At 36.3% G+C, this 15,715-nt stretch overlaps 2 protein-coding genes across 2 annotated transcripts in view; one reads left to right on the forward strand and one right to left on the reverse strand.

The window, feature by feature from the left end:
* The window catches only part of TRNT1 (tRNA nucleotidyl transferase 1), a 29,830-nt gene extending 17,981 nt beyond the window's left edge, over window positions 1-11,849 (forward strand). Inside the window, exons 2-7 of the mRNA XM_007949171.2 lie at window positions 1,404-1,597; window positions 4,983-5,121; window positions 7,710-7,836; window positions 9,738-9,931; window positions 11,099-11,352; window positions 11,601-11,849. Of these exons, the coding sequence (XP_007947362.1) occupies window positions 1,404-1,597; window positions 4,983-5,121; window positions 7,710-7,836; window positions 9,738-9,931; window positions 11,099-11,352; window positions 11,601-11,849 (1,157 nt within the window). The remainder of the gene's footprint in view (window positions 1-1,403; window positions 1,598-4,982; window positions 5,122-7,709; window positions 7,837-9,737; window positions 9,932-11,098; window positions 11,353-11,600) is intronic.
* A 2,362-nt stretch (window positions 11,850-14,211) lies between these two features.
* Window positions 14,212-15,715, reverse strand: part of CRBN (cereblon) — a 29,351-nt gene continuing 27,847 nt past the window's right edge. Inside the window, exons 10-11 of the mRNA XM_007949172.2 lie at window positions 15,151-15,282; window positions 14,212-14,392 (exon numbers count right to left, since the gene is read on the reverse strand). Of these exons, the coding sequence (XP_007947363.1) occupies window positions 14,212-14,392; window positions 15,151-15,282 (313 nt within the window). The remainder of the gene's footprint in view (window positions 14,393-15,150; window positions 15,283-15,715) is intronic.

Genomic DNA, 15,715 nt, shown 5'->3' on the forward strand with positions numbered 1-15,715 from the left:
CAGCGGGGTTTTCTTAGCTGACAGCCAGGCTTTTCTCCATGGCACTGATAGGTGGGTTCAAACCTTTGACTTTTAAAAAGGTTAGTAGTTGAGCACAGTGTTTGCGCCACCCAGGGACCTGGTAAATGGGACTTACAGGATGTAGAGTTGTGCTAAGTGGTTTTGAGGAGGATTTAAGGAAGCAGGAGAAGCTCTGGTGGCATAGTGCCTAAGCCAGTTGACTGCTAACCAGAAGGCTGGCAGTTCAAACCCACCAGCCACTCATTGGAAGGAAGGTTGGGCAATATACTTCTGTAGTGATACCGCCTCAGAAACCTACGGAGGGGTTCCTATGTGTCGGACCCAACTTGACAGCATTGAGTTTGGTTTTGGTTAAGGAAGCAGGGGCTTTGCTGTGGATTGGATGCTGTCAATAAGTGAGGGTAATTCTAGGAATGGGTATCTTAATACGCTTATCTAGAAGAAGGGAAGACTAGATCAAGGCTGAAGCTGTTGCTTAAGGAAGCAGCAGTCACTCACATTAGCCATGGTAAGGTAATTTTTTGGTGGCTTGGGCAGTGCTCATGTTTTGTGTTCTAACAGTGATTATGGAATGGTCTTATTTTTGTCTTGATCCATCGTGGTCAGACTGATGGCCTTGACTGATGTTGATGTTCTAGCTTTGAGTGCCATGCCAACTCGTAGCAACATCAAGGCTTAGCTGGCACTATCAGGCCAGCTCCTGGATGCCAGTTCCTGGATGCCTTTGTCACTAGTCTAGATTGTGCCCTTTTGTCATATGGGTATAGTTATTGTAGACTTTGCCCTGCTCTGAAACTACAGAGGAGTCAGCTATGGGTCTCCTGTGCTGAGGTCCTTATAGTTCCAGTCCTCATATGAACTCACTTAGAGCAGATATGTGAGTTGCTGTTTAAACATCATATGCAGAGTATTTCTTCAAGAATTCTTAGCCCTGATTCTTTTCATGAATAATGTGATGGACAAATGTTGTCTGTACTCTATGGTTTTAAAGTTTGCATGAGCGCATTACCTCAACATCTATACACAGAGAAATACTTTCAAGAATACGCCATATTTAAGGTATGCTAGTAAGCCTGGAAAAAGAAAGCAGAATTGTTTATTTACTTTTTGGAAATAATTCAAATTATATTGATGACATTGAGGCCATTGTGGAATTCTGAATTGCCTTCCGAATCTGCAAAGAAAAATTCAACAGGTTGCCTGCTTCCCCACAATTCTTAGAGGTATTCAAATGTAATCAAGTCACTTCCCTTGTTTGGGCCATGTTGTTGCTTTTCATATGGAAGCTAAATGATCATGAATATCTCTAATAGATTGAAAAACTTTGTATGTCTGTGTTTCTTAAACACACTGAAATAAAAATCTTCCTTCTCTCATCCCAGAATTATTTGTCAAAGAAAATCATGAGTTAAGAATAGCAGGAGGAGCAGTAAGGGATTTATTAAATGGAGTAAAGCCTCAAGATGTGGATTTTGCAACAACGGCCACCCCTGCTCAAATGAAGGAGATGTTTCAGGCTGCTGGGATTCGTATGATCAATAACAAAGGAGAAAAACACGGAACAATCACTGCCAGGGTGAGTGAATGTTTGACACTATAATGAATTATACTTCTTCTTTGGTAATATTTTAAATTTAATTTTTTTTCTAGTTAGAAAGCAAATAAACAGGCTAATAAAAAAAAGTCTTTTCCACCCCCTAAAAAAAATCCTGATTCCTTCTCCTTTGTTGCAACCACTTTCAACTAATTCTTGTACCTATTCCCTTCATATTTCTGAAAAAAGCCTTTGTATGCCGCAGTTTTTTAAAATTTTCCTAGTTTTAAGATGTTATTTATAGCCTTCCTAGTAGGGAAGATGATTGAGTTTTCTTTCCACAGCTCTCCTCAACAACACTGCTTCCCTCATATTCCCAGTATATTGAGATCATAATTTTTGGTTAAATCAGGCTTCTGAGTTTACATTTATGACTTTGTATTGTTTATAGCTGGATTGTGTGATGTGCTATGATTACATTTTTTCCTGTGGCATGTTTTTTGTTTTCTCTGTAGTTAATAACAATTTTCTTTTCCCTGATTTTTCATGAACCACTAAATCATTCTGTACTCTGTGCCAGAACTGGAAAACTTTTCTTAGTGGAGTTAAACACATCATGTTTCAGTTCCCTTGTTTTATGAGCCCTCTCCCCTGGTATGCTTTGTCCTTCCACTTCAACCTGGACTGTTTGCTTTATAGGTCTGCTCTAAGCCCTCATTCTGGGATTTTCCTCAAATCCTGATGATTTCCTTGGCCTCCCCTTGATAGAAGTCCTGTTTTCTGGATCCTATGTGGTATTCTTCCTTGGTTTAGACCTTTCTTTTAATAATCCAAAAACTACCACCAGCTTCCTATGAAGAGTGCATCCAAAACCAAACCAAATCCACTGCCATCGAGTCAATACCAACTTATAGCAACCGCCATTGGGTTTCCAGGGCTGTAAATATTTATAGAAGTATTACCTCATCTTCTCTTGTAAAGAAACTCAATGGGTTTGAACCTCCAACCTTCTGGTTAGCATCCCAATGCCTTACCCACTACGTTATCAAAACTCCTTGTGAAGAGTGCATGAGGAGGTGTAATTTTTGAAGCGTTGGATATCAGAAAATACTTACCTTCACACGTGTTTGATTTGGCTATGGAATTCTAGGCTGGGAATAGTTTTCAGTTAGAAATTTAAAGGAGGCTGGTGGTTCAAACCCACCAGCCACTCCTCGGAAGGAAGATGGGACAATCTACTTCCGTAGTGATACTGCCTTGGAAACCCAAGGAAGGGTCGCTGTGAGTTGGGTCCGACTTGACAGCACATAACAACAAAAACATAGGACAGAATAGAACTTCCTCAGTGGCTGTTTTACCCTGTAAATCTTTACAGAAGTAGACTGCCACATCTTTCTCTCATAGAGAAGCTGGTGGGTTCGAACCATGGATTTTCTGGTTAGCAGAAAAAATTCTTAACCACTGTGTCACTAGGGTTTCTTTTTCTTATCTCTGTTGTGTTGTTGTTGTTATGTGCTGTTGACTCATAGCGACCCCGCCTTGGGTTTCCGAGAGGGTATCACTACGGAAGTAGATTGCCCAACCTTCCTTCCGAGGAGTGGTTGGTGGGTTTGAACCACCAGCTTTTTGGTTAGCAATCAAGTGCCTTAGGCATTTTCTTATCTTTAGTGTTTTTAATTTAAAAATCGTGTACCTTGGTTTGGATTTATTTTTCATTTATTGTGCTGGGTAGTTAGGGGGCCCTCTTACATTTCATTCATGATTTCATCCCTTTTGTTAAATGTCTTCTCCATTGGAAACTCCCATAATTTGCATTTTTGACCACTGGGACTGATCCTTTAGTTTCTTGTATCCTGTTTTCTTACCTCATGTCTTTTATTTCCATAAGAGTACTTTATGTTGATCTTCCAACCATTCTGTTGCATTTGTAATTTCTGCTTTTAAATTTTTAAGCTATTTTTCTTTCACAGAATATTACTTTTAAAAGCTTCTTACTCTTATTTCAGATATAATGTCTTATTTCTCTTTCCTCTGAGCTTTTTCTCTCTTCTGTAGGCTTTTCCTAAATTATGGCAGTTCTTTGGCTTTCTCTTAATATTTGGGTGGTACTCTACTTAGCATAGTGACTTGAGGATTTTATTGCAGCTTTGCTGTGAGACTCCAATGTCATTGTCAGTAGGACTCTTCAGTGAGAGGAATAGAAAGGATTATGCCAGGGAGTAAGAGTAGGTAAGTAGCATTTTGAAAGCCAGATAGAAAAATGAGCACGTGTCATGCAATCTTGGTATCATTGAGGTGCTTCACTCATATGCCCACCTATGTCTGGTACCCCAAGTCATAGCTTTTAGTTCAACCTTTGTAGACGGTAAATCTCTAGTTTGCATTCTCAGTAAGGGAGGACTTTTGGGGATCTAAGTGCTTCTAATAATAACTTTGAAAGTTTTTCCTATTTCACAACACTTTCCTTACCCCTTGAGTTTAGTGGTAACTTGGTGTCTTATGTCTGAGTTGTAGAATTCTATAGTGACAGCTAGCTTGTTCGTTGGGAGAGTATATGTGGAGTTTAGAGGAATTGTAGAACAAAATTCTGCACTGTCCAGTCTCCCTTCATTCCTTTTCAGACTTTCACTTCCCAATGAAGACAGTCCAGACTCCATCTTGGCATCCACAACACTATGCTGTCTACCCCTAAATGCTTAAATGTGATATTGCTTGGGCATACTTTCTCTATTACATATAACCCTCTGTTTCCACTGTGCCTCTGACCATCTTGTTGTTGTTTTTTTTTTTTCCTTGAAATGTTGTTCTTCCTGTATCTGTGTGTACAAATCCGAGTTATCTTTTAAGGCTTACAATTCAGATGCCACTCTGTCATAAAGCTCCTCCTTTTTTCCCAGATGGAGATAATCTCTCTTCCCAAGGTATATGGAGACCTAGTTTAACCTCACTGATTACTTGCAAGGAGTTACAGGATCTGTTCAGTTATTCCTCTGTCAGTGTTTTGCTCAAGTTATTTATTCCATAAATTGATATGTAGCTCTTTGCAAACTAGAGCTATTATAAAATATTTCTGCCAGGAGTAGCTTGATTTGAAATTAGAGAACCTGAATATACTGTGTTAAGGGCTTTCTCCCACCCATATACCATATCATGGTGTCAGATTTGCTAGTTTTATACATCTCTGTCAAGCTCAGCTTTTTTATTAGGGTAGGTATTATTGTTATTTTTTAATGTTATTCTTTGGAGTTATCTTTGAATATTTCATTTCTTTCTGTCTCAAGGTATATGTACATTAATTGACTTTAAAAAGAAATAAGATACCTAATTGTCAGGGCTTATAGTACTATACTTTAATGAGACAAACTTTTCATTCCATTCATTGATACTAAAAACTAAGTAAAAAGAAAAAAAAAAACTTATTTTGCAGCTTCATGAAGAAAATTTTGAAATTACCACACTACGGATTGATGTCGTCACAGATGGAAGGCATGCTGAGGTAGAATTCACAACTGACTGGCAGAAAGATGCTGAGCGCAGGGATCTCACTATCAATTCTATGTTTTTAGGTAATATGTGGAGATAAACTACTGTTTTCATTCACTCTACTAGGAAGTCTTCTTTTCAAGTGAAACTTACATTCTAGAAATGTTCTCCAACTTGAGAGGTTACATAAATTTATCCTGAGAGACACTGTAGCATATTGGTTTACAGAATTAACACTGGAACTGGAATACCTAGGTTCAGATTCTGATTCCCTTACTTACTAGCCATAAAATGAGGATATTAATGTTAGCTTCCTTTGTAGGCCTTTTTTGAGGATTAAAGGAGTCAGTAATAATTAAGGGAGTAAATGCTTTGAATGGTGCCAGGGACATGTACACATTTAGTCAAGTTACTAATCTAAACAGTGTTAACATTTCAGATAAGAATGCATGTGTGTAGAATGCATGTGTATACACACATACATGCAAACATACTGTGTCTTTTTGCTCTTTGCTGATGAAGTGGCATGCATATCCTACTCTCCTTGCTTCTGGTGCCCATGGTGCACATCAGTGAATGACTTTACCTTTTTTCTGCTGAGCCAGACAAAACCTAAAATTCTTTTATAGCATTGTACTTCAGGAAATACCAATAATCAGAGTAGGCATGCAAGGGGAAACTTACTCATCATTTCAATTTAACTTTTGGTTATTGAAAGCGATGAGAGTCACAGTGAGGGCAGATGTGAATAGGTTAGTGTTTCGGTACACTGTTGTGAGGTGCAGTTGAGTTAGCCCTCAACTAATGGTGACCCCATGCACAGTGCGCACAGTGCAGTGTACTGCTGCCCCGTCCTGTGCCATCACCATGATCAACTGCAGATCAGACCGTTGTGACCCATAAGGTTTCTGGAAGTAGATCACCAGGCCCTACCTCCTAGTCTATCTTAGTCTAGATGTTCTGCTGAAACCTGTTCAGCATTGTAACAATACGTAAGCCTCCACTGATATAGATGGGTGGTGGTTGTGCATGGACGTGTATTTCCTGGGAATCAAACCTAGGTCTTCTCCATAGAAGGTAAGACTTCTACAACTGAACCACTACTGCGCCTCTGGTACATTTTTGATGCATTATTTTTTGCACTTTAAATAATCCTTTTATGTTTAACATTTTAGATTAGAAAAGAGAGAGATGAAACGTCCACTGTTACCACCTCTTGGTGGCAGTGGTAATGGTGAAAGGGTGACACTTCCTTTAGGCACATCATTGGGCACTTGATATACTTTGTCTCAGTTAACCTTTAGAAAAACTTCATAAAGTGGGTATTAAACTTAATTGCCAGATGAGGAAACTGAGACTTAGGTTAGGTAATTAGCTCAAGTCACATAAAGTCGTGATTTGAATATTTGACTCCAAAGTGATCTATGGACAGAGGAAGCCCAGTTGGTGGCATGTCTGTTAATTATGTGGTCAAAGCCCTAGTGTTACTTCTTTTTACATTGTTCTTACTTAAATTAGGCCAACTAGCGCAGTGTATGGAATCTTTCACAAGTAGCTATCTTAAGCATAGTTAACTAAAACAAATACTCCTTTTCAAGATACTATTTGATGAAAATAAAAGCTATTCTTATTGGTACTACTGTTTTTTAACATTTACTGAATCTTACAATGTGCCAGGCACTGTGTTCTAAGCACATTACATAAATTTAATCTTCCCAACAGTGAAGAAGTAGAAATTGCTATTTAATCTACAGTTAACTTGCCTCAGGTGAAAGGTTTGGCCATCTACTTTCGAAAGGTCACAGCCACTGAAAACCCTATGAACACCACACACGGGGTTGCCATGACTAGGAATCAACTTGATGGCAACTCTTCTTTTCTTTTTCTTGAGTGTAATGGGAGTGCCTCTTTTCTGTGCTGGTACAGAGTAAAGCACCTCATAGGAACATTGACCTCATTTGGATTGTTGAATGGATCCTGTAGTTGCTTGAAAGGTTTCTCTCTCTTTTTTTTTTTTTTTTGGTTGGTACATGGGGTGACCAGCTGTCTTGGTTTGCTGGGACTGTGATCTTTCCTGAGATGTACAGTTTGTGAACTAAAAACCAGAAAGGTCCTTGGCAAATGGGTGACTTGTTCATGCAGCTGATCACTAAAGTTTTATATGCCTATATGAAAATAAAGTAATTGTTTTTTCACTTTGTTGTTGTTCAGCACATGTTCAGCATATTACAGTGGGGATATTTCAGTTTACAAAGTCACAAAATTACATAATGAAGTCTATCCAACTGCAATGAACAGGAGTGCTTGTTTCACCATACCCTCGCTAACATTGTTAACAGACATTTGTACCTGCCATTTTCATAGAAAGGTAAAAATGCCATCTCAGGATTGTATTTCTTATGGCTAAAAGGTTGAACCTCTTCATATAGGTCTTGCATATTCTTGTGGTGTGCATTACCTTTTATAATTGTCATTATAAATGTAGTTCTTGATTGATTGCATTGTATCTTCCATGTGATAGTTGATGTGTGTTGAATGATTTTAATGTTTATATTTCAATTTGATAACTCTTCACCTTGCTGAATTTTGTTTGTGATAGTTTTCCGTTGATTTTCTTGGGTTTTCCAATCCTTATTTGCTAACAGCGAGTTTCCCTTTCTTTAATGATTAGGTTTTGATGGTACCTTATTTGACTACTTTAGTGGTTATGAAGATTTGAAAAATAAGAAGGTACGATTTGTTGGACATGCTAAACAGAGAATACAAGAAGATTATCTTCGAATTTTAAGATATTTCAGGTAAGAATTTTTAAAAATTACAAGTGTTAATAATGTCATCCCTTGAGCACAGTTCTAGTAATGTGAAATAAATGCACAGGACAGTATATAAGATGGTGACATTCCAGATGTCTCCAGCGGAGACTTGGCAGCCTGTTAACTTATGAATGAGCTATTACCTAGACGATACTGCCAAAATATGCACATATTTCAACAGCAGCAAGTTACTTTGTTGTTGTTGTTAATGATAATCTTTTACATAATTCAGCTTTAAATCATTTTTTTGTTTGTTTTTGATAGACTATTTCCTCTTCCACTACACAGATGTTTGAGTGCTAACTGGAGACCAATCATGTGCTGAGTGGTGGGATCAGAGTCACGGTTGAACATTTCTGCTTCTATAAGGCTTAACGCGTGGGGTGGTCACAAGAAAATCTATGACACCTCATAAAATAATGGTGTATAGATAATCTATGATATGACCTTTGAGAAATCAAGTATTAAAACTTGGATGAATTTTGTACACAAGAAGTATTTGGAGGGTTTTGTGGGCAGCAGTGATTTTATTTAAGTTCCATATTTTTTTAAAAAAACTATTCTAACTGTGGGTAGTTTATGTGTAGTAATACTGGATTTTTCACTAGTTGCGATCACTCTGCAGAATATTCTGTAATCTCTCACTACAAATAATAGAACACACCAAAACTTAGTCACAGTTATTGTCATTAGATCATTGTGAAATGAATTTTAAAGGGTATAAGGAGCACATAACAACAAAACATGAGGGGTAGAGTAGATGACCAGTAAAGCTTCCGATTCTGAGATTCCATGAAATAAGCTTCAGTGTGTCTACAACTAGATTTTAGCCTTACTTTAAATACTTAACTCAAAAGCATGAGAATGTAAGTTTTCATATTATAGGTCAGTAGAAAAAAAAACTTTGAAAACAAGTTTAATCCCATTTATTTTGTTAAATTTTGTTTTATTTGTGCCATTAATACTATCACATCATTAACATTATAGATAACTAATGTGAACATGGATATTTTTGAGCTGGACATTCTAAAATGTTTTCAGTGGATATTTATGGTGTGCCTTTTGTGTGCCAGGATTATTCTACTTGCGGAGAATACAACAGTGAACAAAATAGTCAAAAATTTCCTTTTTTTTTTTCTTCTGTTTTTTCATTTGGAAAACCCAGATTAGGAGAGTTGATGAAGTCTGCCTGTGATTGAGTTCTTTGTTAAAAAAAAGTATGCCACCTTTTTGGGCAAAACTGATGATCTTTTAACTAGCTCTTTTATTCCTAATGTGAAGCTGGATAGCTTCATAGACAAAATAAAAATCCAACATGAGTTACTATTTTCTTAGTTTAGCTCTCCTTGGTTTTGTACCATGTCATCGGTTATACATGGTATTCACATGCATTGGTGGTGGTAATACTAATGCAAGAAAAGAGTAAGATGATACACAAATAGTGAGATGTTTTGTAATTAAATATTTTTTAACACTTCACATAAAATAATGAATTCACATCGAAATCTGTCTAGTATTCTTGACTTAGCTTCCTTACCCAACCACCGTTACTCATCATGCATTTTGAGACATGTAAAGTAAGATAGTTATTTCTCCCAGAAATTACACGTTTTGATGGGGAGAACCAAAAACTGGTCATCAAGAGACCCTAGGGTTCTAGTTGGCACTAACCTTAGATAGGTTACTTATTTTTTATTGTATCTTGATTTTCTCATCTTTGGGGGAAAAAAAGGAAAAGTGACCAGATGACTTCTAAAGTCCCTCTTTGACCTTACTAATCCTGTTACTTAGTCTGATTAAAAGCTCTACCAGTAAAAATGAGAAATACATTTTTGTGGTGATAATGGCCAATATAGATGTAATACTATGTGACTTTTGTCTTGCAGGTTTTATGGGAGAATTGTAGAGGAACCTGGTGACCACGATCCTGAAACTTTGGAAGCAATAGCAGAAAATGCAAAATGCTTGGCTGGAATATCGGGAGAAAGGATTTGGGTGGAATTGAAAAAAATTCTTGTTGGAAACCATGTAAATCACTTGATTCATCTTATCTATGATCTTGATGTGGCTCCTTACATAGGTGAGACCATGAAGTAAAAAGCCTGAATTTTCGGCAGTGAAACATCTAGTTTACAGATTCATAAGGAAAAACGACTACTATAGTTCAGAAGTTTGTAAGGGAGAAATGGAATATTTTAAAGTAAGATCAACTTGGGGGTCAGGTAGGACAGTTTTGTCATGGGTATGGAATATATCCAAGGCAGCACACTGAGTAGGCTCTCGAATTAGACCTAGGTTTGAATGAGACTCAGTCTTTGTGACTGGAGTCATTTTAAACTTTTATTTCTGAATCTAAGAAAGGGGGATTAAAATAATAGTATCTGTCTAGTAAGATGCCTAAGAGGATTCAATGAGTTAATACATGCAAAGTACTTAGAAGAGTGACTTATGTGTAGAAATTATTCAGTGTTACAATATTTAGAGAACTGTGGGATTGTATGATTTATCACACTTCAGGAAATTTGAGTATATTGTAAATACTCAAAACCTGTTGCTGTTTAATTGATTCCAAGTCATGGTGACCTCGTGTGTTAAAGGAAAACTGCTTCATAGGGTTTTCCTGGCTGTAATCTTTATGGATTACAGATGATTGACACTGGCTGTGATGATTGTGAGGATGGCACAAGACCAGGTAGTGTTTCATTCTGTTGTACATGGGGTTAAGAGTTGGAAGTGACTAGACACCTAACAATAATCTTTGTGGAAGCAGATCTCCAGACCTTTCTTAATGGTGCCACTGGGTGGGTTCAACCCACCAACCTTTAGGTTAGTAGAGCACAAACTGTCTGTGCAAAGATGTAAGATTAATGAATGGGGGTGTGTGTGTATGAAATCAGTGGTTTATAGTTGGAAAACAGTATTTCTTGTGAATGTGAGACTACCATCAGTGCTGCCCCTGAACTTCCTGATTTAGATTGTTAATGGCAGAATGTTTCAGGGCCTTTCCTGAGGTTTTAGAGAGTGACATGAGACAGGATCACAACAGTATACCAGTGGTTCACTTAAAAGATAAAGCATTAGAAAAAGATAAAGCATTAGACTTAGTCTTACAGAACTAATGTTATTAGACTATGAGTTCTTATTGATAAGGTATTTCTATATCCTAACAATGATGGTTTGATTGGGAATTTTTTTTATTAAATATATCCACTATGAAAGCTTGTGAAAAATGTTTGTATCCCAACAGGTTTACCTGTCAATGCAAATTTAGAAGAATTTAACAAAGTCAGTAAAAATGTTGACGGTTTTTCACCAAAACCGATGACTCTCTTGGCCTCCTTATTCAAAGTACAGGATGATATCACAAAATTGGATTTGAGATTGAAGATTTCAAAAGAAGAGAAGAACCTTGGCTTATTTATAGTTAAAAACAGGAAAGATTTAATTAAAGCAACTGATAGTTCGGAACCACTGAAACCCTATCAGGACTTCATTATAGATGTAAGTAGATTAATAAATAGGCTTGAGTATCATTTGCCTGAAGTATGAGTAACAGGCTATTATTTGGTCAGAATACAAATTATCTTTACTAATTTTAGAACTGCTTTATTAAAAGTAAGACCTATCATGTAATCTGTTGATTTGTTTTAAATGAAAACCTTCATACTATCTACTTAAATTTTAAGCTGAGATCGTTAGTTAGCTTTCTAGGATGTGATGAAACATTAAATATTTGATTCTGAACTTAGTCTAGGGAAGCTGACGCAACTACTCGTGTATGTGAACTACTGAAATACCAAGGAGAGCGTGGTCTTCTGAAGGAAATGCAGCAGTGGTCCATTCCTCCGTTTCCTGTAAGTGGCCATGACCTGAGAAAAGCAGGCATTTCTTCAGGAAAGGAAATAGGAGCTCTGTTACAACGGTTGCGAGAACAGTGGAAAAAAAGTGGATACCGAATGGAAAAAGATGAACTTTTGAGTTACATAAAGAAGACCTGAAACTGATGAGAGCTGACTATAATGACTATATAAAAAAAGGTGGATTTTTTTTTTTTTTTTTTGTAAAAAACTAGGGTCTCCCCCTGCCTCTCCCTGGTTCCTTTGGTAAGATGTAAAAGACTTGAATGTACTGCAGAACAAAATCTGCTTTGAGGACTTCTTTGATAGAAATAGGGGCCTTATTTGTGAACTATATTTCAAGCACTATAAATGCTCCTAAAGTCTACCTCCTCTTAATCTGGTTTCTGTTGTTGAACCCTATTATTTCTTGTGGATTAGTTCCTACTGAAAAAGAATACTTGGCCTTATTTTTGTGTAGAGAGTTTTTTATACTGTAGGGAATAAGATAAGACTGCTCTTAAAAGTGGTAAATCACTGTGCTGTGTGTCAGTTCTTAACTAAACTTATGCTTGGTTTAAAAATAGAGAATTTATTCTGACTAGATATGTTCTAATGAACATTGCCTTTGGAATTGGAGGATAAATGTGAAAATGTGATTATGTAGTATCTGACAGTACTCAGGTGCCACCTATATATTAAGAATACTGTTCTGTGGGATATTCTCAGTAACTAAAAGATTATATGGCTACTTATGTTACAATTTCCATGTAGGTGTGCTTTTTAATGATTTGTGTTCTCAGTAGGTAAATAGGTCTGTTGTAAACAGTTGCTTATTTCATTCAGGTGCTCTAGTCTGACCATTTTATAACTGGTTTTCCTTTGTGTAGCAAGTGGTAGCAATTTTGGACCTCTAAAACACTTTTAAAATGTGTATTTCTATTAAAGCCCAGCTAAGAAGAAGTGTGGCAAACAAACAGGAAAAATAAAAGGCTATGAGTAAATAAATGCATTATAAAAATATGAAATACTTAGGTACTAGTAAAAAAATATAGACACAACAATATAGAACTCCTACTCCTGTATATAGAAAGAATGCAGATTTAGCTATTTCAGAGGTCTTAAAATAGTGTTAATGCAGTTTTTTTTTTTTTTAACATACCAGAAAATTTTATTTGTCAATGTCAGTATGTAATAGAACATTTCTGAGTATACCCTTCGTAGGCAAAGGTAAAAACAATGTTTTCTCACTAACTCGTTCAGATATGCTAGAAACAACTCCCTGGAGCACATATAACATTTAGATTTAGTAAGCTTTTAGGTCAGTGTTAAGACGCATGAACAACCATAAACACAAGGTTATTATCATCAGTAGTAATAAAGTAGAGCTTAGGAAAAAAAAAAAAACACAATCTAAAAAATCACAATCTTGGGCATATGAAGTAAGGCAGCAGAATGTACCCTAAGCAATTAACAATATTCTTCAGCTGCTTTTTCATTTACATAAATATGCAACATGATATTCAATTGTTAGTTATTTTCAATCAAGGCAATCAAAAACCATTGCATGTTTGGAGTAAAAAAAAAAAAAAAACAAAAAGATAAATAAAACAAACATTACCAACAGTCCGTTTTTGGCCTTACACTGTAGTAGTTTGACTCTATCCTACTGAATGATAAAGGAATATCAGTAAAACTAAAAGTTAATTACACAAATGTGAAAGGATCAACTAAACCCTTAAAAGCAAAGAGGTAGGTAGGTGGCAAATCAGTCTATACTAGAACTTTATCTTAAAAAATTATTTCTTACACCTAGATTACCTGCTTATAACTAGATAACTAGATATGTTACATTATTTAAACAAAGAACATAATTAACATAATTTTTCTTTCAAAGTTTACTTACAGATTTTCAATTTACATTGAACAAAATAATAGCCTATAAAATACCACTTCTAGCTTGTGTGAAGGGGTATGTTTTTTGTGTCTGTGCCCATAATATTTAATTGAAATTAAGCTTCATGTATGAAACAACACTGAGCAAATACACCAGATACTACTACTCACTAACACTTAAGGAAATGAAGACTTTATTTTGGGGCTTAAACTGCATATTTTAAGTCTTCACTATTTTCAAGATTTACAAAGCAGAATCTCAGAAACTAATGATAATTAAAAGGAACAAAGCCCTTTTAAAATATACACCAGCTTGCTTCTTTCAGGCAGGAAGGAACATGTTTGTGTGCTTGGCACCCTAGCTTTTAGAGCTTGCTTTTTTTCCTTTTTGTGTAGGAAGTAATTACCACTTTCAATGATACCATCATGACCTAAATGAGATGGTACCGAGTAAGTTAAAATATAGATCTTCCTAAAATGACTGCTTTCCATTGTCTGCAGAGTAGTCTAACTTACTAAGAAACTGCAACCCTCCATGAAATATGTTGCTGTTTGCTCAGGTATGAATCAGAAAGAAGCCATACATTTTCAAAGCAGAACAGATATAAAAATACCAATATCCCTGTTTTTACAAGCAAAGTATTACTTTGTCTGGGCTTACTTCATCTTCAGTGTCTGGAATTGTGGGTAAGAGAGCAGAACGAGTCAAGCCCCAAAATTTTTGAGGTGACATGTCTTTTTTGGTGGCAGTAAATTTCCATCCGATATGGCTTGCACAGATCCTACACTGGGCAATAGTCCAGGCATACCTACAAAGTTAAAGAAAGGCATCAGCTGAGGAAACACATTTGTGGATCCTGAACCTGTTACCCCAAATTCTAAGGACTAAGAAGAATAAATATGGGCTGAGAATGAAGTAGGGTACTGTGTTGGTCTTTAAAGCTCAACTTTATTCTCTAATGCAAAGAAACATTCTATTACTACAACTTCCTTATATGAACTGCTGATGCCAAGACTACATCCATCCTAACTCACACCTGTGTTTTGTATTGCAGTCAGGCACAGCAACCACCTGAAGAAAATATGCACTGGTGGCTGAGTTAAACAGGTGGCTGAGTTAAACAGAATTAAACAGAATTTAAGATTTTGCTGGATAATTTTACTAGAAATACAACTAGATATCAGAGTATTTCTGTTCTTAAAGTTGCATGCTTTAGTTTTCTTAAATTTCCTTTTTCCCTTGGTACAATAGCTAGTATTTATATTAACAGATTCTAGTTGTAGTTCTTAGTTGTTTAGAGAGCCAGTGGGACGGACCATCTAAGTGAGAAAGCACTAGTACTTGGAGGATAACTTTTAAGCTGCCAATCTTCTTTCTCCCTAACTTTAAGTAAATGAGACTATGCAAAAGAAAAAAAAAACTACCTGTTTATAGTCACTAACAGAATGAAAACTCCTGAAATAGAATTACTCATTTCATTGTCTATACTCCTGGCAACAGTGCTTAGGACTCCTCTGGTTCTTTGCTACCCACTACCCAATTAATAAAGCATGACCATAGTATTACCCAGGAAACCAGCTGTGCTCTGTTGAAGGCCGGCCTATCAGGTTCAAATTGGAAGCCTTGTACACAGTAAGCGTCTCATGCACATATCCGTGAGGATTCACATATGCTGCCATTGGACCACATAACGATAAACTAAACAGAACCAATGTGGAAAAGTCACAAAGTCACAAAAGTGGTATAAGAAATACTTTTAGAAATAGTGTTTTAACCTTTTAGTTTTTAATAATGGCAGAAGCTTAAAAGGAAAACAGGACGTATAATCTGTTAAAAAAATCCCTGTTTTGTTCATTTTGAATGTTTTTCATGATGACCCTAAAAAAGGAAGTAGTACTGGTTGTTTAAACCTCTTTTATCATATATACTGTAAAATGTACAGATCTCAAGTTTATCTAAAAGGGTCTCTGACAGTCAGTGCAATGAAAAAGTCATGCTGGGCAGGTGAATACAGAGAGCAGTTTCCTTATGTACTTGATTCATAGTTCGTCATAAAATGACTTTCATATAATATTTTGGCCCTTAATCATTAAAAGATAACTAATGTATAGATTTTCAAAATTAATGCCCA

The sequence above is a fragment of the Orycteropus afer genome, unplaced genomic scaffold, assembly GCF_000298275.1.
Source record: "Orycteropus afer afer isolate SDZICR_OR568_19922 unplaced genomic scaffold, OryAfe1.0 scaffold00241, whole genome shotgun sequence".
In the NCBI taxonomy this organism is placed as follows: domain Eukaryota; kingdom Metazoa; phylum Chordata; class Mammalia; order Tubulidentata; family Orycteropodidae; genus Orycteropus; species Orycteropus afer.